Here is a 24,770-nt window from a genome sequence, read left to right as displayed (position 1 = left end):
GAATTGAAAACTCATGTCATTATTCAGCTTAGGGAGATTTTCTTCTTCTTTTTCTCCTCCTCCACTTTTTTGCTTGTAATTGCTCTGCTCTATTCAGACCTTCTAAAACTCCTATTATCCATATGTTACATCTCCTGAGTCTATTCCCTGTTTCTCTTATCTATTGTTTAATAATTTTCATCTCTCTAACTTTTTATTCTGATATTGGGAGAATTTCTTACATGGGTCTTCTCCTTTGGTGATTTTGTTTTCTGTAGCATCCAGTATTCTGTTTACTGTCTTTATTGAGTTCTTTTAAAATTTGGTAGTTATTATTTTGTCATTTCCAAGTATACTTATTATTACCATGATGACTGTCAAGCTTCTTTTTTTTTCTTAGATTAGCGGTGAGCTAACATCTGTTGCCAATCTTTTTTGTTCTTCTTCTTCTCCCAAAGCCCCTCCGTACATAGTTGTATATTCTAGCTGTAGGTCCTTCTAGTTCCTCTCTGTGGCATGCCGCCTCAGCATGGCTTGATGAGCCATGATGATCCTTGATGGCATGATGATCCTGCACCCAGGATCCCAATCCGTGAAACCCCGGGCTGCTAAAGCAGAGCATACTAACTTAACCACTCAGCCACCGGGCTGGACTCTCAAGTATGCTTTTTCATTTCCCAGTTGTTTCCTTTTCATGCCTCTGGTCCTTGCTTTATTAATACAGGGTCTTCCTAAATCTCATTGAAAATTTGAAAATACCAATTAGACTTAAAATATTTCTCCCTGTTTCTTGGAACAAGTCTGTTTCAAAAGAGATCACTTCTTGTGCTCTTTAAAATTAGTTTTCTTCTTTGGAAATGCTGAATGTTTTATAATGTTCAACTATTTTTCTCCAGCTCCTCCATAGAAAGGGAAGTCTGTTTGTGTTAGGAACTGAGATTAATTTTGGATAAAAGCGTGTGGATCTTGGTTACATCTTTCAGGTGCAGTCTGAAGAAGGGAAAATAATTTAAATTTATTGTAATTTTGCCAATGTGGAACTATAATTATTCTGTTTGGGTAGGGAGTTGTCGCATGTGGATGGAGAGAGCCTTGGAGGGGGAGTTTTAACTTTGCATTGATTAAGCTACCCTGTCTGTCTGCCTCGGCAGCTAGAAATCAGCTCCTCCCTCCCCAGGCCCAGCAAAGCCACCTCGTGGCCCTCCTCCAGAGCCAGTCATGGTCATGGCCCTCACCCTTCAGTGGACCAAAACCACCGTGTGCTAGCTGGAGTGCTGCAATGGGATTCCTTCCTCTTCGCCTCCTGCAGCGTGAGAATCTGCTCCCCATCAGCTGCTCAGAGATCTGCCTTTAGCATTCATTTCTGCTGCTCCATAGTGGGATTTAGGTGAAGCTCTGACAGAGGCCTTTTCCTTTATTCCCTCCCTGGGTAGCTTTCCTCCTTGTACACTGATGAATGGCTGCTGGGTGATGCTTCCCTCACTCCTTTCCTGTTTGTGTCTAAAATATCCAAGTATGTCGTTGGCACGCTCCCTAATTTCTTGAGTTCCCCTTCTTTTCTCAGTCATGTCAGTGGGGCAGAGAATTACATACATAAGCTTATCTCACCATATTGGTTCAGGATTCATACCGAGAGTCTATAAAATGTGTTTAAACCCCCTTGGCATTGAATAAAACTTTCAAACACATGAAATTTGGACACATGCCCAGTGGGAATCAGGCCTTTTTGCTCAGACCTCAAAGACACTCTATTAGTTTAGATGAGGAAGGAAACTTCAGGAAAGAAAGTTGTAAATCTAATATTCTGGGAATTTATAGAAGTTTTATCTACACCAAGCTATGGAGCAGCAAGCGTTTTGGCAGATCTGCTAAAGAGGTTCACAGTTTGGGGATAATTTCTAGGTCTTTCATAATGACTTACAGTACTGGAAAGAAAGAAGTGTTTGGTTCTAACATAGCTTTAAGCTGGCTGGTGGAGTTTCGGAGGTAGTAAGGTCTTCCTTAGGAGTGGTGCCGGCTCACTGGGGCCCATCCCTAATCAGGTAAATAGCTTAGAGCAGGTGTTGGCAAACTACTGTCTGCCACCTGCTTGGTATAGCCCACAGGCTAAGAATGGTCTTTACATTTTCAAATGATTGAAAGAATTATAAAAATAATATTTTGTGATATGCAAAAATAATATGAAATTAAATTTTATTGTCTATAAATAAAGTTTTATTAGAGCACAGTCACTTTTTTCAGTTTCTGTCTTGTATGTGGCTGCTTTCATGCTACAATGACAGAGCTAAGGATGTCTGACAGAGACCATAAGGCCTGCAAAGCTTAAAATATTTACTATCTGGCCTTCACAGAAAAAGTTTGCTGATCCCTGGCTTAGAGCTTTAAGGGGCTGTGGAAATGTTGGAAGCAAGAAAAACTCCTACCCAGAAATTTTAGCTGCTAAGGATGATTTTTCCTCTTTCTGGATTAAAACGAAGAAACTCAGAATTTCATCTTGAGGCTCACGTGGTGATGCTAGTTGACAAAGGTGGCAAGATCTGGTCTCTGCCAACACTTTATTCTTCCTGTCTTTACAAGGGTAGTTGTGACATGCTCTTAGGGTTATTTTAACACCTGTAGTTCAAGCCAGAAGAAAGAAAAAAGAGGATGACAAAGTAACAACTTGGAGATGCACACTTTTCAAGATTCTTGTAGATTTCCATGATCTGTTATTTTTGTTCATCTTCTAATCTTGTGCCTCAGCTATGAGGAATAGTTGAAAAATAGGTTGTAATTTTTTTCTCTTTCAGAGTATTAGAGACTTGCAGGGCCTTTAGGGAACCATATAAAAGGCATTTGGGAAAGTAGGGGTTAGAAAGACTCCTAAAACATCATTCTGTTTACTGTTAAGGAATGAGAAAATACTTTTTCTAATATTTCTCAGATTTGCATGTTAAAATGGCAAAATAATATATCTGAAATGGGTAAGAATCAAGTACTCAAACATTCAATTAGTAAAATATGACCCTCCACCCCTCAGAATTGCCCTCTCCGGAGACAGTCTCTACTCTCAGTTTCAAGGATGTGTGTGCACAAATGTGCACGTGCTTTAAAGATAAAATCCTACATGAGTTCATACTAATACTTTCCATTTAAATTCAGGGTGTTAAGGTTTTTACTAACCTCTTTGGCCTCACACCTGTATCTCTCTTCTCTCATGCTGAGAGGCTAGTGCTCAATGACAGTGGGAATGCCGGAATATTCCATCACGACTCATTTGCTTTCTCTCATGGTTTACAGATGCACAGCAGTCTCAGAATATGCATAGCAGCATCTCTAACCAGGTGGCAACTAAAATAGCAATCTTTCTGTGATTGTTTTTGTCTTTAGCATAGATTCTACTAAAGATTCTACTAGAGCGTTTGTTTTTAGCGGTTTTTTTCCTTATTTTATTCTAGAGTGTTTTAAAGTCACTTGGAATCATCCCCCTGTGTAGTCATGCCACTAGCCTAATGATACACATTTAGGCTCATTTGTTTTATTGTATTTTCTATTTTTTGGAATTTAAAAAATATATAATTTTCTTATATAATTATTTAATAACCGATTTACATGTTTTCAAGACAAATCTACAGAACACTGGCTTATTCAGAGGCGTCAAGATTCTATCCTTATCCCCTCCACCATATTTCTTTTCTTTCCTACAGATAACCATTTAAAAAAGTATTGTTTATCTTTCCATTGTGTTTTTTAACAAAAGAAGATACATGTTTATATATTCTTCTTTTTCTTAAGTAAATTTTAACATACTCTCACAATTCCTCACCTTGTTTTTTTCACATACAATTTATATTAATCTGTACTATGTGGGAATATAATATATATGTAATGTATATATTAATATGTTTGGGTTCACTTGTATCATATTGTTTTGTTTATATTTAAATAGATATGCAAGCCTTTTCGATAAATAGTCTTTTACTATGTGGACTATTTTGTTAGCAATCTTTTTTGTACTATTTTTTTGGTAACTAGCAAGGTTCATACTCTTGTTCTAATGTTTTCCTTTACACTAGCATCTTTTAAAAACTCCTACCCCTCCTCTTCCTAATTTTCTCTAGGTTCCCCTACTATAAGCAATATTGAAATTAACTAGTAACTTCTTTTTTCTCCTTCCTCCTTTCCCCCTTTTTAAGTATCTCATTTGAAGTAATATCCCTTTAATCTCCATTAATAAATATAATCAACAACCTTATTCTTCTTATCTTCTCTCCCCATTCTCCCTCACTTTTGAGAATTGTGCTTCATCTACCTTGTCAGAATATATAGTCATTGCATGCTCTATTCTTATAACCGTGGTTTAGTTTTCATTCTACAAGTAAATACATATTTACTGCTCTTTAACATATCTTATGTCAACATCTCTCTAGTCATTTTGATTGTCTGAAGCTCACTCTTTACTAGATTCCTCAAGAAAGGCTCATGGGCCCAGTATTCCTTGTCTTTTTTTTTTTTTTTTTTTTTATTAATGTTATGATAGATTACAACCTTGTGAGATTTCAGTTGTACATTTTTGTTAGTCATGTTGTGGGTACACCACTTCCCCTTCTGTGCCCTCCCCCCACCCCCCCTTTTCCCTGGTAACCACCGATCAGATCTCCTTATCAATACCAGTATTCCTTGTCTTTTGCATGAACATGACAGTTTGTCTGTGGCCTTTATTTGCGAAAGTCAGTTTGACTTGATATACGATTCTTGCCTCACATTTTCTTTCCTGCCGTATCTTAAATATGTTGTTACTTCATTGCCTCCTGGAATAAACTGTGGCTGTCAAACTCTGATGACAATCTAATGTTCTTTCCCACATAAGAGGCTAGTCTTTTTTCTGGAATGACCAAAAGAGTTCCTTCTTTTTTCCTTTGTTCTTATTGTCCCTGATGAAAGCGCAGAGGGGGATCCCCAGTTCCCAGAGGAGGGTTATGTGGACTTGTTGCCTCTCTGTGTGAAGGGACAGAAAGAAGGTGGCATCAGTGCTCTGCCACATTAGTCGTTTGATCCTCTTGTACCTCATGCCTCCTTATAATGAGTAATCCTTGGAGCACAATCCAAGACTCTCGCTACAGTAAATTCTAGTGAGTTTCCCCAAAGCTTTGCTCATAACTTTAGAGGCAGAGAGGAGGAAATTCATGGGTGAAATGAAATGTGAGGATTATGTGGATTTCCCTTCTCTACATCATGGGTCCTATCCAGACAGCTGGCACTTGCACCACTTCGGTGGACTCAGCGGGAGAGCTGAATGGATGTCATGCTCAGTACTCTGTCCAGATGTCCTATAGTAGAAGCATTTCTTTAAAAATCCTCCTCTACCTTTGAATTTTGGACATATTAATCCCTTTTTTCTTAAGGTCTGGTCCAGAATAAGACTTTCTGCAGGATACTTTTGGGCACTTAGTTCATCTCTCCTCTCCATCTTCACCCTCCCCTGCTTAGGATATCTGCTGGTATCTGAGCTTTCTCTTAAGCATTCTGGCTAGCTTTGGAAAAAAGAAAATTCTGACATTCAGGGCTCCTGAAGAAGTCATGCATGTCATGAACTGATCAATCCAATCTAATAGTTGTTACCCAAATTGCCAGCAACGTAAGTTCTCATATCACTCTTATATCCTATCTTTAGTAGAAAACCAGTAGAATAGATTTAGGCAGGAGGGAAAATACCTATATATCGAGAGGGGAACTGTACTGGCTGAGAAAATAAATAGATTAAACTTCCGCCTAGTGAATAGTGAAATGGTTATGGCTCATAATTTAGTTTGCTAATTCCCTTAATCTTTCATAAATACAACTATATTTGAGTGTATTGGAGACTCTTACAAAATAGATTTTGCAGTGTCTATAATAAAGTAAAAGCGAAATATAATTTCAATACAGTCTGCTAAAAAAAAAAACCTAGATGTTAAGGGCAGCCACTATATGAGAGGGGAGCTACTCTAAAGTAAAAATACTAAAGATAGAAAATGGCAAAAGCTAATAACAATAGTCTCTGCCCTCTGGATCTGCCTTTGCTTCCATTGACCTGTAATGTTCCCCTGGGATCCACATTCTGTAACAGCCCCAGAGCAGGCCAGGACTGCTGAGATAGGGGAGGACAGAGGACATGTGCATCACCTCTGCTTGGAGCGACAGGCCCCAGGAAGACAATGTTGCTCAGAATGAAGAGACAGAAATCAAGGAGTTCAAAATTGAATTTTATCTCTGTGATTATTGAGCAACATACAATATCTCAATCTTGTATAAATGAAAATGACTATCTTTAATTATCGGTATATAGTTTATTCTTCAATACAGATTAAAGCATAAGAAAAATATTTTAATTATATTATGCATACTAAAGCATGCTCTGATATTTTGCGTTTAAACTTCCAAAAGAAATTTAAACTTCACTTTGCAGAAAGTATTTATTTTGAGGCTAGAATTATTTGGGAAGCCATCCAGTTTACCTCTGTCATTAACCAATGAGGCAACTAGGGCCCAGAGAGTGCAAGTGATTTGCCCAGGTTATATGATTAGTAGAAGATTTGGGCTTAGAACCCAGGGTTCTTTGCAGCTAGTACTGGACTTTTTCAAAAAGCTATTTTAAATTTTTACTTTTGTTTATATACTTATAGATTCATAACCATTAGAATCATAATAAATCTCAAAGATCATCTAACCCAGCCCACAAGTAAATCAAAGCCCAGATACAGATAAGGAATCTGCACAGCTTCTTAGGAAAGAAACTTTTTTTTAAAAAATCTCCAATGAAGACAGACTTAGTATAAGTCTGCATGCATAAAATGAAAGCAATTTTGTTTGGTAACTGGATTAAAGTCTGCTTTTAAAATAAAATCTGTTAATTTAATAAATTAAAATAGGCTGTTAACAACCACAAAAAGGAAGAGATGGCTTTTAACAGAACTAAATTTCTTTCAAATTATGGAAGTAGTCACCCAAAATTCCTTTAACTAGCAAGCTGTGTTTCTGCACTTAAAATGTTACTCACTGATCCACAGCTTCTGAGAGGGATCATTTATTTTACAAAACAGCGTCAAACACACCTGCAAATCTGACAGAGCAGCAGAGTTATTCACAATTGACTTACAGTTGTAAACTCTCCTCCTTTTTTTCTTGCTTGTGTCTTTCCTTCTATCTGTGGCTGAAGGATATTTGTTCCCTGCCTCACAATTTACTCAAGTTTATTTAGAGGCTGAGTAATTTGTACTTTGCATGAGGCTGTTCTCGTTGTCACAGCCATAAGACTTAGGAAACTAAACATAATAGGTTTAGGTTTTTTTAGTGGTATAGTTTACTTATATAAGTTGGTAATGATAATATAAAACCAGAAATATATATTACTTCTGAAAAGAAAAACGCGTAGGATTAAGTCAAATAAATAAAGATAAAAAAGTCTAAAAGCTTTTCAAAAGATTAGTTATTTTGTTCTTCCAAAATGGATTGCATAATATATTTCAGTTCTCAAATTAAAATTAATAATTTATAATACATCTCAAATTGTATTATCTAAAGTTTTAATTTATTAAGTACTTTGTGGCAGCTACAAATATTGACATATTGTCTTCCAGTTTTTTATAACATTATCTGCATAAATCTTTAGAAAAATATTTTGACAAGGAGTTATTTACAAAGGCCCAGTAAGACATGATGTAAACATGAGCAAATTGATGAGCAAGAATAACTTTATTTTATTTATTTTATTTTTTATTTTTGTGAGGAAGATTAACCCTTAGCTAACTACTGCCAGTCCTCCTTTTTGCTGAGGAAGCCTGGCCCTGAGCTAATATCGTACCCATCTTCTACTTTATACGTGGGATGCCTACCACAGCATGGCGTGCCAAGTGGTGCCATGTCCGCACCCAGGATCAGAACCAGCGAACCCTGGGCTCCTGAAGCAGAATGTGTGAACTTAACCGCTGCACCACTGGGGCCGGCCCCAAAATATTTTGTTTCCTATAAATTAGATTTGATTTTAATAGACTTGACATTTTCTCCCTGAACACAGTTTTTTCCAGGTCTACAGTTAGGAGACAAAGTTAGAATGTAAATTGAACATTTAATTTTTATTTAATTTTCTCCCTGACATGTATATTGTGGGATGGTTTAAATGCAGCATGGCAAGTTATAGCAACTGAAATTCTCAGTTTCATCTAAAATGATTATGTAACCAGCTTTAGGAGCACATGATCTTGATATTCAATAATAACAATAACTTAATTTTGTTATCTATAAACATTTATTGAGCACTTATTATATGCCAGGCACCAATATAAGCTCTCTAAGTGTGGCCTCCAGGTCAGCAGCATCAGCATCACCTGGAAACACACTGGAAACCACATTCTTACACCACACCTCAGACCTACCAAATCAGAAACTCTAGGGTGGGGCTAACAATTTGTGTTTTGACAAGCCCTCCAGGTAATTCTGATGCACGGTATCTTTGTCTGTTGGGCTGCTATAACAAAAATGCCATAGACTGAGTGGCTTAAACAAAAGACGTTTATTTCTGATAGTTCTGGAAGCTGGGAAGTCCAAGGTGCTGGTTCATAGACATTTTCTTACTGTGTCCTCACATGACTGAACAGCAGAAAGCCAAACGAGCTCTCCTGTCTCTTCTAATCAGGGTACTAACTCCATTCCTAAGGGCTCCACTCTCAAGACCTAATTGTCTACCAAAGACGCCACCTCCTAACATCATCACATTGGGGGTTAAGATTTCAACATATGAATTTTGGGGAGACACAAACATTCAGTCCACAACACACACTAAAGTTTGAGAACCACTGCCTAGATAAAGCATTGTTCTCTCCTTGGTTCAGAAGCCAACAGTGTAGTAGGAGAGACAGTCATGTGAACATATAATTGACATCAATCTAGTAAGTGCAGTAAAAGAGGAATATATTAGGTATAGTGGTTGTGCAAGGGAGAATGTGAGGGAAAAGGGAAGTTTTTGCTTTTTGAGCATCGAGAAATTTGCACTCTAGTTTCAGAGACAGAAGAAGGGCAATTGGTTCCAATATTGATAGAGTATGTTGGTTTTGCTTTTATCTTACATAAGCAAACAAATATCTTATATTTGTTGGTTTGAACAAATAGTTCAAATGACTTCAAATAATTCTGAACATTTTGGCAGGATCAGCGTAATCATTGTAGCTACTCTTTACCTTGCCCACCCTTCTGGCTATGATTGTACCTTTCACATGTATATTATTCTTGGAATTAATGGTTACGTAGTAGTCAGAAGAAATCTTTTAAAGATTTCCAAGGTAATAATATACTCTCTTTGCCTTGAAAAATAATTTAGTGTTACATATTAGAAAGGCCGACCTTTACTAATGGTACCCACTTTATTTATCTATTAAATCCAAAGTAAGTCTACCAAAACTACTGTCTCTTGCTTTGGAATATAACAGAACTAAACATTACAAGGCAGTGTCGTAGCTTGTGATACCTAAATCACTTAACCAATTAGGTGAGTCATCCTTTACTTTTCAGGGTACAGTACTGTAGAAATCCTCGCAATTGGCTTCCAGGCTAAACAAATTCTTTGCACTTTTCATTCTGCTGGAAACAGGGATTAGACATAAAGTAAACAACATAGGCTGTCTACTCTTTGTAACATCTTCGAAGAGATGGCCCTGATATGCACCAGTTTTCAATCACTTAAAAGGCAATAATTCAATTATACCATCCTTTATATAAGAACTGCCATTGCTTTCAGTTCACTTGCAGGCCTGAGACAAGTAAATCACTTCGATAAAATCCCTTTTTTCTCCCTCCTAGAGACTAGAATAAGTAATGATTCCAGTGATGTACCAAGGACAAAATGGATATAATGTACTTCTTATAGAAAACCAAAATATTTCATAAGGCAGTGATTCATTGTGTTATCTGGAAAATGATTTTTCTTGTGTGTGTATGTGAAGCATGTTTAAATCATTTTATATAAGGGTACTTCTAGAGAGGCAAATACTACACTTTGTTTTTGAACTCAAATGCTTGGACTGGCAGTTTATGTGCATAGGATGGGAAGAAGAATATACTTTAGAAATACATCATCCATAATTTGGGCCCATTGATGGTCACTCCTTTATGACTAGACAAAGAGAAAATATTTTCTAGGGTATTTGAAGCGAGTTCCTTCTTCATGTGAAAATAACACCTAATTCTTTTCTAAGTTCATTTTAAATATTAGCAGTATGACACATGGCTCAGACCTAAAAGGACATCAACTTGAATGTATTTTATAGTTGTCATTTTATTAAGGGTTGCTCAGCTCACTTGATTTACTTCTTAATGACCCAAGTTATTAAAAAAGATAGTCACTCTCTAATACTGTAGAGAATTAAGTCCTTAAGTACTTGACATTGACTGTTAAGGCTGCAGGGGTCCAACATTACAAGAGAGCAGGCATGTAAAGATTAAAATATATGACAGTTGGCAAATTGACTAATTAGGGTCAATGCCATGCCAAATTATCCTTTCCATTAACTTCTACATTTAATATATTTACTGGTGTCTCTTAGTAAATGAGAAAATCTTTTAATTTCAACAAGTCTAACTTAAGGGATTCAACAAGTCTGTTCAAGGGATTTTTAAAAATAGGTTATACTTTTAAATGAGTGATACAGATGCCCTAAAGCTTAATATTTTATCTTTTATGATAGGTATAATTTATAATAGAACTGCAAGTAACATTCTAGTCAAATTCTCTCCTGACTTTAGCATTCAATTTATAAGAAAAATTCTTTTATTTGGATCACATTATTCTGAATTAGGATTATTCAGATGGGTAGAATAAATTGGAAAGAATATAATCTAAGAGAATAAAATATTTTTACCTGCTCTAGATATACGTTTATAAGGCAGTAATATTTACTGAGTAGCTCCTATGTGCCAGACACTATTTTGGGCAATTCAAATGCCTTATCTCATTTAATCCTCCTATTTACATTTATCACTATACCCTGCTTTATTTTTATTCTTCCATAGCACTATCATGACCATCTAATATGCTATGCATTTTTCATATTGTCTCTCTCTTCCCTCTAACCTCTTCCCCATTAGGCAGAGATTTTTATGTTTTGTTTATTGCTCTCCCCACAATTCCATAGTGCCTGTTCATGTTCATAATAGGTACTCAAGAAATATTTCTTTTTGGTTGAGTGAATAGCCCTGTGAGGCAGGTATTATGCTCCCCAATTTACAGACGAAGAGATCTTAAGGAAGTAACAAAACTAGAATGTGAAAATGGTTCTAGGTTGTCTACCTACTCATCTATCCATTCATCCATTTGACGAATGACTTTAAAGCCCATGGTATTTCCAATATACCACACTGCCTCCAATGCATTTACTATGTTGACATAAACATCAGCATGATAATGACAATTTTTATCAATTCATCATAGTAAGTTCCCAAAGTATCAGTGTTAGACCAGCAATTATTTTCCTTTTGTTCATTGGTAGGTTATCATTTCTCATGATATTTTATAATTTGTGATTAATTTTGAATAAATAATAAATATGTCCAAAGTTCAAATGGTACAGAGGAGTACCTGGTAAAAAGCATCCATCACATGCCTCTTCTCCATTCCTAAACTTGCCTGCCCATTGGAATCATCTGTAGAGCTTTAACAATTACGAAACACTGTGTCTCACTCCCAGAGCTTGTAATTTACTTGGCCTGTGGGTGTGGCCTAGGTTTTGGAATTTTTAGAAGATTCCCAGGAGGGACTTTGCTTCAGGTAAAGGTAAAGCAACAACAAGCAAGTATACCCTCTTGCCTTAAATAACTAAGAAACACAAAATACATGAAACAATATTTTTTATGACATTGGACACCAGGAAACAGAAGACAATAATCCCCAAAGGATGGGAACCAAATGAGGTGAGCTGTATGACAGCCCCAGCTTATAGTCTGAGACAGTATCTAGACCATGGCACAGGGAAGGAGAATACAGGCAGAGCCTAGCTGACTCCCTGAGTTGAGCAATCAGAGCTGAGCATTTGATGAGACAAAAACAGTGAGAATCCACAGGACAAACTACAGAAGAGGAGAATTCTGAAGATCTACAGAGGGTACCTCTTGAGTGTTCAGCTGAGACCTGATTAGCACATGCATGTGAGGAAACTACCAGAGGCTGGGGAAAAAGTAGACAGGAAATGAGTAAAGATACAGAAGATTTGAACAACACTGTCAACCACCTTGACCCAAATGACATTTATGAACCACTCTATCCAACATCAGCAGAATATACTTTCTTTCGAGTGCACACAGAACATTTACTAAGATAGACCATACTCTGTGCCACAAAACAAGTCCTAATAAATTTAAAGGTATTCAAGTCATACAGAGTATGTTCTCTGACCAAAATGGAATTATATAAAAAAGCAATAACAGGAAGATATCTGAAAAATTCCCACATATTTGGAAACAAAATAACATATGTCTAAATAACCCATGGAGCAAGGAAGATATCAAAAAGGAAATTAGAAAATATTTTTAACTAAATTAAAATGAAAATAAAACATATGAAAACTTACAGGATGCTGCTAAAACATTAGGGGAAATTTATAATGCTATATACCTACTTTAGAAATGAAGAATGGTCTCAAATCTATGAGCTCAGCTTCCATCTCAAGAAACTAGGAAAAGAGCAAATGAAACCCAAAGTAAGTAGAAGAAAGGAAATAATAAATATCAGAGCAGAAATCAATGGAATGGAAAACAGGAAAACAATAGAGAAAATTAGGGGGACCAAAAGCAGAGAAGATTAATAAAAATGGCAAATCCCTAGCTAAACTGATCATGAAAAAAGGAGAAGAAACACAAATTACCATTTTCAGGAATGTGAGGAGTAATATAACGACAGATTCTACATATAATAAAGGAAGGATAATAAGGGAATATTATGAAAATTTATGCTTATAATTTCAACAATTTAGATCAAATAAACAAATTCCCCAAAGACACAAACTACCAAAGTTTCATTAAAAAAAAAAAAAAGATAATCTGAGAGCTTTTAATTTGTAGTTACAAACCTTTCCACAAGGAAAACTCCAGGCCCAGATGACTTCATTGGTGAATTGTACCAAACATTTAAGTAAGAAATAATAACAATTTTACCCCAACTCTTTTAGAGAATTAAAAAGGAGGGAATACTTTCCAACTAATTATATGGGATCAGTATTATCTTGATACTAAAACTAGAGAAGACATTACAAAAAAAGAAAACTATAGACCAACATCCCTCATGAATATAGATGGAAAAATTCTAAACAAAATTTTAGGAAACTTAATGCAAAGAGAAGGATAATATATCATGACTAGAGTTTAGCTCAGGAATGCAAGGTTGGTTTAACATTTGAAACTTAAATAATACAACTGACCATATTAAGAAACTAAAAAAGAAAATAACCTGATCATTATAATAGATACAGCAAGAGCATTTAACAAAATTCAACTTTAAAAACACTCAGAAAACTAGGAATAGAAGGGAATCTCCCAGTCTGATAAAGGGCATCTACAAAAAACCCTAGAGATAATATTATATCTAATGGTGAGAGACTGAATGCTGTCTCTAAGATAAAGAACAAGTCATGGATGTCCACTCTTACCACTGTTAATTCAATATTTAACAAATAGCTCTAGGCATTGCAATAAATCAGGAAAAATAACTAAAAGTCATCATGATTGGAAAGAAAGAAGTAAAACCATCTCTGTTCATAGACATCTTGCTTATCTATGTAGAAAATCCAAATCTACAAAAAGCTACCGGAAGAAATAAGTATGTTTAGCAAGGTCACAGGATACAAAATCAATATACAAAAATAAGTTGTATTTCGATGTACTAGCAATGAACAATCAGAAATTGAAATTAAAAAGCAATATTTACCATAACATGAAATATTTAGGGATAAATCTGGCAAAAAAAATGTAAGACCTATACAGTTAAAACTACAAAAACATTGCTCAGAGAAATTAAAGAAGACAATTAAATGGAGGGATATACTGGTTCAAGGGTAGAAAGACTTAATTTTGTTAAGACGTCAATTCTCCACAAATTGATCTACTGATTTAACACAATCTTGATCAAAATACCAGTAGGCTTTTTTGTAGAAATTGACAAACTAATTCTAAATTACATGTGGAAATGCAAAAGAACTAGAATAGCCAAAACAACTTTGAAAAATAAAAATAAAATGAAGTACTAATACTACCTAATTTCAAAACTTTTATGCAACTTCAGTAATCAGGACAGTGTGATTTTGGTGTCAAGATCAACTAATAGATCAATAGAACAGAGTACAGGGTCTGGAAGTAGGCCCACACATACATGGACAATTGACTTTTGACAAAAATGCAATGATAATTCAGTGGAAATGGGGTAATCTCAACAAACAGTGCTAGAATAACTGGATATCCAATAGCAAAAAATGAACATCAGTTCATTCCTTATAACATATTTGAGATTAACTCAAGATGAATCATAGACCTAAATGTAAAACCTAAAACTTCCAGAAAAAATTTTAAGAGAAAACTTTTCTGGTCCTGAGTAGGCAAAGATTTTTAGATATGAAACCAAAAGCATAATCCATAAAATTACTAATGGATAAATTGCACTTCATCAAAATTAAAAACTTCTGCTTTTTAGAAATACTGTTAAGAGAATCAAAGGACAAGCCACAGGCCAGGAGAAAATATTTGTAAATCACATGTCCTATAAGGACCAGTACCCAGAATATATAAAGAAATCTCAAAACTCAATAATAAGAAAACAAAGAATCTACTTTTAAAAATTAACAAAATATTTGAACAGTTTACTAAAATAGGTATATAGAAGCTACTAAGCACATAAAAAGATGCTCAACATCTTAGTCATTAGGGAAATGAAAATTAAAACTATGATTAGATACCAGTACATATATATTAGAACAGCTAAAATTAGAAAGATTGACCATACCAAGTGTTGGCAAAAATGTGGAGGAAGTGGAACTCTCATACCTTGATGGTGGGAATGCTAAATGGTACAATTGCTTTGGAAAATCATCTGGCAGTTTCTTAAAAAATTAAACACACATTTACCATACAATCCAGTTATTCCACTCTAAGGCATTTTTCCAAGAGAAGTGAAAGCATATGTCTATTTTTCAAAAAGTATACATGATTATGTATAGCAGCTTCACGTATAACAGTCAAAAACTTGAAACAAGGCAAATATTCCATCAATAGGTGAATAGATAAACTATAATATATACATACAGTAGAATGCTACTCAAAATAAGGAAGAATAAACTATTGATATGTGCTCCAACAAGATGAATCTCAAAGGAATTATGCTGAGTGAAAGAAGCCAGATAATAAAGAATATATAAGATAGAATTTCATTTTTATAAAATTTTAGTAAATGCAAACTAATTGGTAGGGACAGAAATCATACTAGTGGTTTCCTTGGGAAAGTTTGTTGAGATGGGGACCAGGAAGCATGAGGGGCATGAGGTATTAGATGTTTGTTATCTTACTTATGGTGATGGTGTCACCAGTCACATAAGCCAAAAGTGATCGAATTGTACATTTTAAATGTGCCACTTACTGTATGTTAACTGTACCTCAATATAGTAGTTGTTGGATTTTTTTTTTAAAGATTCCCCAGGTGATTCATATGTATAGACAAGTTTGGGAATCACTGCTCCAATCCCTCAGATTTCTGGTTCCACTCTACAGAGGCAACCTATTTTAGGCAGTTTCTTATTCTGGAAACTGGAACATTCTGGAAGTATTAGGCATATATGAACATAAATACTCCTTGTTTTAAATTCAAAAAGGGCATCTTTATACACTGTTCTGTACTTAACTTTTTTCTCTTACTGTGTCTTGGAGATCATTCCTTTTCAATAAATATGGAATAGTCTCATTTTTTTAACATCTATATGTTAATCCATTGGATCTGAATTTTGTCTGATTCCAATAATTTTGACTACATGAGGTGGTACTATATGCTTATTTTAAAATCTTTTGGGAGCAAAGATGTAACCTGAATAGTTTCTAGAATTTATTTTTCTTTTAGGCATACCCTTAAGTCCTCATTTGCATGCTGTGTAATATGACAAAATGCTTTCATCTATGTGAACATATAAGCTTTCTAGAACACCAAATTCACTATGAATTAGTATTTTTTCACTGGTAAAGTCTGTATATCTATGTGAAATGTTGACAAGTGTTACATTTTGGAAAGTTATCGTGACACTTTATTTGCTTTCCTTGTCCTCTCAATATGAAATTTGGTATTTGCTTTGTCTTTCATTCAACACAAATGTTTTTAATCTTTTTTTGGTCCTTTGGTGGTTAATTCGTATTCGTCTTTAGGCCACAGCTGTTCTGGAGATGTATACTGTGTAAGTTAACCTGTTACTTGCTCTTTTGGCAAAAAAATTATTTGGCTAAACTCTTGCTGGCTTTTTTTTTTTAATAGCCGGAGGTCAAAGTGGCCAATACGAAAATAATTTTTGTTTTTAAAGTTAACCACAGTCTTTAGTTTTTAAGCTATGCTGCAAGAGAAAGACCATCTACAAACACGATGGACAAATTTATTTGGGGACCTAAATTCCCTAATGGCCATTTATGTGTCCTTCACAGTTTTCTATAATTTTCAGTCTTAAAGTAACAAGAATCTCAAAGTGTTCATTATTCAAACTACCCATATTGTCATATACTCTGTGCACTTACTGGGTTTGTTAGTGAACATTGAATCTTTTTATGACTAATGATATTTTGAACTTTTTGCCAACATTCATCAGATGTTGAGTCAACACAGTTTGTGTCAGTTGAGTAGTTTTGTACTCATTAGCTGATGAAGTCAGAAGATTCATTGCAGCTCCTCATAGTTAATTCTCACACTCATTTTTCACATCATTAAACTCTATATTCCTATGATCAGATGTTGTAGCTCCTTGTCCACCTCTTTGTTCCTCATTTTGCAGGATTTCAGGGAATTGTTCCCATCATATCCAGTTATGTTTGCTTGTATTTGTACATCTGAGGTCACCTTTCTGAGGAGTCTACAATGGAATAAAGTTACATGTTTCGAATGTCATTTTTCCCTGAAGTGGTGGTCTTTTGGCTGAGAAAATAGTTTTACTGACTAGTGAATTACCTTTTACACCCCTCTCCATCTCTGAGTACTTAACTTCTTAGTTTACTCAAGATGCGTCATTCTCTAACCTAGGGAAAGTGTGGAGAGCCTGATTCAAAAGCATTCCTATGCCCGCTCACCCATTCGCACTTATGGAGGAGAAGAGGATGTGCTGGGGGATGAGGTTCAGACAACACAAAACAGAGGTAAGGCAGCTTCTGAATTTTGCAGTTGCTGGGAGCAAGAGCACCTAAAGGAGAATGAAGGCAGGCAGGATTAGAAGAGACTTCTAATCCTCAGGGTACCCATTGCCCCAAAAGTATTTCAGGAGCCTCTTCAGGAAAGCACAGCCCCTGAGGCTGATTTTCACACAGTTCATTATTTTGCCTTTGAGTCTTAAGTGATTCTGCCTACTGAAGGTTTCTTGGGGTTTGTTTTATAGTAAAAGGACATCAAGCCTCTGAGTCAGGGCTCAGGAGTTACTTGTCTGTGATCCACTACCAAAGAGCTGTTGGACTTAGGGGGCAGTTCCTTAGTCTTTCTGAACCTCAGTTTTATAATCTGAAAGTCAGTGAATATATCTGTTCCACTTACATCAGGAATATCTTATTAGGATCAATGACTGAAACAGAAAACACTTTTAAAAAGAAGATTCTCCTAGTGAAGGGCATTACATAGAGATGGTGGCCCCAGTGGTGAGAACAGGGCAGTACTGAAAAGTTCCTTTGTCTTTTAAAGGCTCAGGGAGGAGCCCTCTGCACCTGGGAGTCCAGAGAAAAAGAGACCAGAGGGTGCCCAATCCTGGGCACAGGGATGTTCCAATGGGCAAAGAGCCCTCTGTCATATTTTTACGTCCATAATATGGAATAGCATAATCAGTCAAAACATAGGACATCTCTTATAACTAATGTAAATGAGTTACTAGTAATTATACATTTGGAAAGTTCAGTGTCAACTCTTGTTTAAACTTCCAGATGCTGTGATGTAAAAAAAACTTTTGCAACTTGTCAAATATTTAATAAAGAATTATGGAAGCTAAAAAAAAAAAAAAAGGAAAAGAAAAGCACTCTTGTGGGTTCTCACAATGGCTTTGGAAACCGAGTAGCTTTGTTGAGGCTGGTATGTCCAGCCTTCCTTACAGGGATGCTGCAGAGATTAGCAAAGATATCCGCAATTTGGAGCTCCTTTAAAGGGAATCAGGTGACTGCCTTCAGGCAGGGTACTAGTGCTCTCTGGGGGTACACAGGCCACCTAACAAGTTAAGTCTTTCTCTATTTAGTAAATTCTCTCTTCCATATATGATTTAAATGATGTCTTCTTATCTAGAAAGGTAGATTTGCCTTGTGGTTGACATGTTTGTCTTTTTAAATTGCAGATCTATTATATATTTTTAAAAATAAATTAATCCTTACGGATAATGTAATTCTTGATTTCCACATTGAAAGAGAGTTTCCAGCCTAATGAGTTGTTTTTCCTTTCAGGGTCAGCCTTTACAACATCTGATAATTTGTCTCTCAGTTCCTGGGTATCATCTTCATCCAGTTTTCCTGGATTTCAGCACCCACAGTCCCTGACTGCTCTTGGCACCAGCACAGCATCCATAGCAACACCCATTCCTCACCCCATACAGGGTTCTCTGCCACCATATAGCCGACTTGGGATGCCTCTGACCCCATCAGCCATTGCCAGCTCCATGCAGGGCAGTGGCCCAACATTCCCCTCATTCCACATGCCTCGGTACCATCACTACTTTCAGCAGGGGCCCTATGCTGCTATCCAAGGACTGCGCCATTCCTCGGCTGTGATGACACCATTTGTATGACTCTTCTAAAAACAGGAGAATCCAAATCCAGAATGTGCAAATGGGTATGGAAATATAGGACAGGGTCGGGTGGGTGGGATGTGGGGTGTTGGAGCAGGGGCTCTCCAGGAGACATGGGACCTATTACAGAGGAGAGCTGGACTCACAATAAAACCTGCCACTGAGGGAATGTACCATGGACCAGGATTCATCTGTAGTTGGGGGACAGCTCTTGGGTTCGAGAAAGAATCAGTGTAAAGTTCTTAGGCAGCCAAAGTCCTACAATTAATAGGATATCAATTTACCCAGAAAGTTTAATAATACAAGGCAGATGAATCTTAAGGTGCATCATTCCTAGTGATTAAAAATGCTGTGTTGATGCAGTAATGTATAAAATCAACATGTATAGATTTTCTTTCTGCTTTCCACAGGTTAAAAAAACCTTCAAAGAGGCAATACTGTATAACATACTTACCATAATGCATAACGACTAACTTAAGTCCATTTCTCCTTGTAGAAAATGAGAGCCAATAGAGAAATATTTGTAGTGCTTTAGCCTAAGCATGTTTAGTTTTCCTTTGTGTTAGTTTGCTGGGGAAGGAGCTGAGATAATGCCCATACATCCTATTTTGTGGATGAATAGGTGGTAATGACTTCACAAAGTTCTTTTTGTAATACTGAAGGGCCAGTACCTGACAAGCTCTTTTTCACAGGCTTGTCTTCTTTCTTCCTAATTCTCTTTCTTGCGACTACTTGTCACTTATGTAGGAAAAATCTATATACAATTTTGAAGCAAGAGGTTTTGTGTGTTATATGGCAAAACTGAGGTTTTAGTTTTCTGGGCTGCATTCTAAATACACTACTGACTTACTCACTGAGGAAGGTAAAGCCTCTACATTGTGACACAGAGGCTTTCTTCTACTTACAGCTGCAATAAAAAGATGGTTGCCCTATTGTGAAAGGAATTTCTCTGCCACGGGTGCCAAAGGCCCCTTCAGTTTTACTTCAGCTTTGGGAGACCTCATGGATGTTTAAATGTACCAGGCCAAATTCTCCTTTTCAATAAATCCACTTTGTTCTTAGATTAGCTGCTGCCACTGACTGACAAGGATTTGTGAATGACCATTCTGAATGCCCACAGAGCCATCATTTAACCTATGTTCATGAGAAGTTATGTGTCCATATATCTGATTTGTCCTTTTTTCTTACTGTGTTACATTCAGTGACTCCTTTATCACTTTTCTAGCCCATTACATGAAATTTCATGTTAACTCAGTGACTCCCCAGCTGAAACATTGGCAGTGCTTATAAATAAGTCTAAAGCAGTCATCCACTTTATTTTCAGCTCTTGCTGTCTTCTCACGCCTTCCTTTAATGTTTAGTATAGTATTAATGATATTTTAGTTATATATAATCTGTATATTATTTTTGGCCAACATATATCTAAACATTTACAGTCAGGGTAGTACATTTGGCATTTTTCAAGTTTATTTCCCTAATAACAGAAATTTAATGAAGTTTATGGTCCTTCAACTTTAGATATAATGTATTCTAGCTACAGGATATAACCTGTCTTCTTCACAAGGCTCCCCAAAACTCTATTTTAATTTAATTTAAATTTTGTATATAATATTCATTCTACTCTGTTCTGACTGCAAAAGTATTGAATCTTAAAAGAGATGGGAACTACCGCTGCTGAGAGTAGAGGTGTGTTTGGGAGTAAATGCAATATGCTTATCATATCAGACTCCAGTGGGATTTTATTTGGTTGTTTTAATGGTAGGCTTTTCCATATCAAATGCCTTTCTTCGGCACGCCCAGCCTGTGAAACAAGGCATAATGGCACAGCCTGTCTACATGATGCCGTTGTTGGATTATTCTGCACTTGCCTTTCTCCCCTGTATCCCAAAGGGTACTTCTGGAGAAGCATGGGCTATGTTAACCAAGCATCTCAAACTCCTAAGGCAGACACTGTAGGCTAATTCCTATCTTTCTCCATGTTATTCTATAGTATCCACAGGTAGTTTGTTTTCCAACACAGCACAGATGTGCTTTTCTTTAAAAAAGCAGTTATGAGTAATGCTTAAGTATCCATAGACCTTAGGATGCTGATTTAATAGTTGGCCTGTTGCCAGTGCTCCTTTTAGTACAGAGTCCTTCTGCTTAAAGCAGGAATAACAAAAGTAGATGCAATTTTACATGATGCTATTGAATACCCTGGTAAATTACTGGTCTGCTGAAGTGAATCTGTATCTCAATTTTCTTTCCAATGAGAATGAAAGGAACATTTTAATACTATTTTGACATTTTCCCCAATTGGTGTGTCTCAAAGTAGGTTTGTATGTTTTTGTTAAATATGATTTTACACCAGTATTTCTTGACTTCATAACTTTTATTTTGTAACTAAGCAATATAAAACTAAAAAAAAGTAGAGTGTTTAGAGAAAAGCAAAGACTAAGGTATCAAAGCGTGCTCTTGGAAAAATCACACCTGAAATTCTAAATTGGATATTTTTTTTAAGTATTTGGTATTATTTGAACCAGAAAGAAAAAGTACAAGTGATATGGAGCTTCAACTGATCAGAGTCACTCTAGCCGTGGGAACCAGGAGTAGATATTTACCCTGCGTGGGCCTTTCTGAGCTATTCTGGTTGTTGATTCTTACGTAACTCCTTGGGTATTTCAGATTTAAAAGTCTAAAGTCTATTCTACCAAAAGTAATTGCAAGAACTAGATAATTAGTGGGAAAGCCAATGGAATAATAAAGAGTATGAGTTATAATATACTTGGAATAAGTTCAGGGTTTCCCCCCAGGTGTATTACAGGATCAAAAAGCACGGCTAACATGCAGTGCTGCTAAAAAGAGCCACTGCTGCCAGAACTGCTTTATCTAACCCAAAAGAATTAATTCATAACTTAATAGGTTTTGCATATGTGATTTATTTTTAAAACATTTATCAATAATTCTGAGTAAGTTCAATTATTTCTTTTACTTGCTTGAAATTTACTTTAAAAGTAAAGTAAATCTTCCTCTCTCTTCTGTCCACCCTTAGCAGTATAAACATATCTAGCTTGTGTGTAACATATCACAAATTGTTAGGTAACAAGATCTACATTAATGAATTTATATTGCATTGCTGGTCCTTTTGAGTTTATAACAATGATGCATTATCTGGAAGGCCTACCTCCATTCTTAGTAGGAGGGCACAGAGTAGGAGATATTAAGTTTTCTTATACTTATCATCTAGCAAAAGCCTATGTAGGGTTATACTATAGGAGTTACATTGACTTCTTATATTGGTATTCCAAGACCCCGCCCTCCCCACCCCATCCACATCTCAGTCATTGTACTTCTCCAGCCACAACATTCCCCCCTCAAAAAAATAAAAAGGGAACCCTCTAAAAGCCAAAGAAAAAAGAATTCTTAAAGAAAAGGATCCCCATTCCTATAATGTCAGTGATTTTTTCTGAGAGATGTTAGGATATTTATCCCATTTCTGAATTTCATTTTAGCTTTTCAGGCTGTCCTGCTTATATTTAAGCTGAATTATATACTGAGAAAAATAAACTTCAAATAAAATGGGTGGAGTGACTTTACGACCCTATTAAATATGCAGTCATGCTTAGCCATGACTCAGCATCTAAAGTTCAAAACATTCAGTATGTAATATACAGGGACACATGTTGCAAGAAAAGCATTCTTTTTACTCAATCTTCCATTGACTAAGCAAAGAAAACTGTTTTCATTTTAAGTGTGTATGTAATTGATAATTATTACAAATAAAACAATAATATACCCTAAATCTAGACTAGACAGAAATAAAGCACTGGGCAGAAAAGATTTTCAGTTGGCTCCTTTATAGAGCCCGGCTTGGGTGGAGGATGGATTTTATATGTTTTTGTATTATTTCAGAATGCAAGGATTTTATGTAAACAAGCAAAGGGAAGGTTACAAACTCTTAAACCTTTAGAAAACCATAAAATCCTTTCTTCATATTCCATGCCAGTTATAAAATATGGCAATACTTATCTTTCTTCAGCATGCTTAAATATGGAACAGTTCATTTATAAATATTTGATAGGCAAATGATCCATAAGTATTTTGTGGCCCTTCTTTCTCTGTTCCTCCCTGGATTCCAATCCCCTCCTTTGATATAAGAAAATAAAAACATTTTGGTGATATAATACATCTGGACAAAAAATACAATTTGTTGTATTTTACTTCTGGTACATTGCAATACTGTATTTAGTTGTTGCTTTTTCTTATTTTCAGAAACCTAGAAGAAGGTCTTTTATTTCCTAAAGGATAAAATTGGATGTGGCCTCCTTAGTGGGCTCTCTCACACATCTACTGTTTGCTGTGTCATTTGCTTAATGAATTGCGTGAGAACAGTCACTGTAATGAAGTGTGTGTGTTGGGGGGTGGGGGGAAGGGCATGGGAAATGTTTTATGAGAAAAGAAGTTATAAGCCTAATACTATGAAGTAACATCTAATGAAGTTCTTTTTAAGTGCAATATATTTATTTCTGCTAGAAATGTATTATCAACATTATGTAATATTTGAAGCATTACATGTTATTTGTAAACAGCTTAAAATTATATATTACCCAAAATTGTACAGAAGTACAAATGTGTGGATATTAATTTCTTTCATTAAAAATGGTGTGTTTTTGATATATATGCACACATTTACACCTTTCATTATCTTACACACTTTGCTTCGTGACTTTTGGTACCTGTTTCCCCGCCTAAAAAAGAAGAGGATTAGTAAGATCAGGGGTCACAACTGGCACTCCCCAGGCCAGACACAGCCCGCTGGATTCCTACACAGGCTTTGGGTTTTGTCTTTAATGGCACTGAAAGCCTTTTGGAGAAGACATTGCTCTCAAGTCCCCACCAGTTCCTGTTTCCCATTTTCCTACACCCAGGCCCCTTCACTCATGTCCTCTACATAATGAATTCTTAGAATCCTGGGACTTTACACCTCTCTGTACTGCATGATACTGAAGACTCTATAAAGCTTAAAGAACTCCTACCTCTCATTCTAGGTATGAGCTCTTGGATGTGCTGTAATGATATTACACACAGCAGGCTGACACAAAATAAGATTAGCCGAATTCGAAGTCTTAATCCTTCTTCCACATGACAGTCCCTCAAAATATTTGACGTTATCATACCTTCTGCTTTCAGAAGTCTGCTCTATTACCCTTAATTTTTTGTGCATGCCAAACACCAACCTTTTAAAAATCTTTTTTTTGGAATAATTCCAAGCTTGAAAAGTTGCAAGAATAGTATAAAGAAACCTTGTATACTCTTTACCCAGATTCACCAGTTGTTAACTTTTTACCTCATTTAATTTATTATTTGCATTCACACTGAGTAGTGCATGCATACATATACATACACACTCGTAATACATACAAATTGTGTTTCTGAACCATTTGAGAGTAAGCTTCATATATCATGCCCCATTATCCCTAAGTAATTCAAAGTGTACTTCCTAAAACCAAGAAGATTCCATTAAATAGCCACAGTAGACTTAGCAACTTCAGTACAATACTGTGATCTACCATCTGTACTCCAACTATGTCAAATGACTTGGTGATGTCCTTTCCAGCATATTTTTTCCTTCACTACAGATCCAGTTCAGGACCACATATTGCTTTTAGTCATCATGTTTCTTTAGTTTCCTTTAATCTGGTACAGTTCCTCAGCCTTTGTCTTTCATGGCAAAAGGATTCCTATTTTTCGATGGTTTATAATTTATTATTGTCCTTAGTTATCTTGATGTTCAAATCATCCCAGCTTTGGTGACTGGGAGTCCCT

The 24,770-nt window shown here is 35.9% G+C and overlaps 1 protein-coding gene across 1 annotated transcript in view; it reads left to right on the top strand.

The window, feature by feature from the left end:
• The window catches only part of TBX20 (T-box transcription factor 20), a 55,774-nt gene extending 32,136 nt beyond the window's left edge, over positions 1-23,638 (top strand). The window contains exons 7-8 of the mRNA XM_070511743.1: positions 17,237-17,349; positions 18,625-23,638. Of these exons, the coding sequence (XP_070367844.1) occupies positions 17,237-17,349; positions 18,625-18,965 (454 nt within the window). The 3' untranslated portion in view covers positions 18,966-23,638. The remainder of the gene's footprint in view (positions 1-17,236; positions 17,350-18,624) is intronic.
• The last annotated feature ends 1,132 nt before the right edge of the window (positions 23,639-24,770 follow it).

Source organism: Equus asinus, chromosome 1 (genome assembly GCF_041296235.1).
Source record: "Equus asinus isolate D_3611 breed Donkey chromosome 1, EquAss-T2T_v2, whole genome shotgun sequence".
NCBI classification, from domain to species: Eukaryota; Metazoa; Chordata; class Mammalia; order Perissodactyla; family Equidae; genus Equus; species Equus asinus.
Note: the sequence above shows the minus strand (reverse complement) of the source record. Positions and strands in the feature narration are given on the sequence as shown.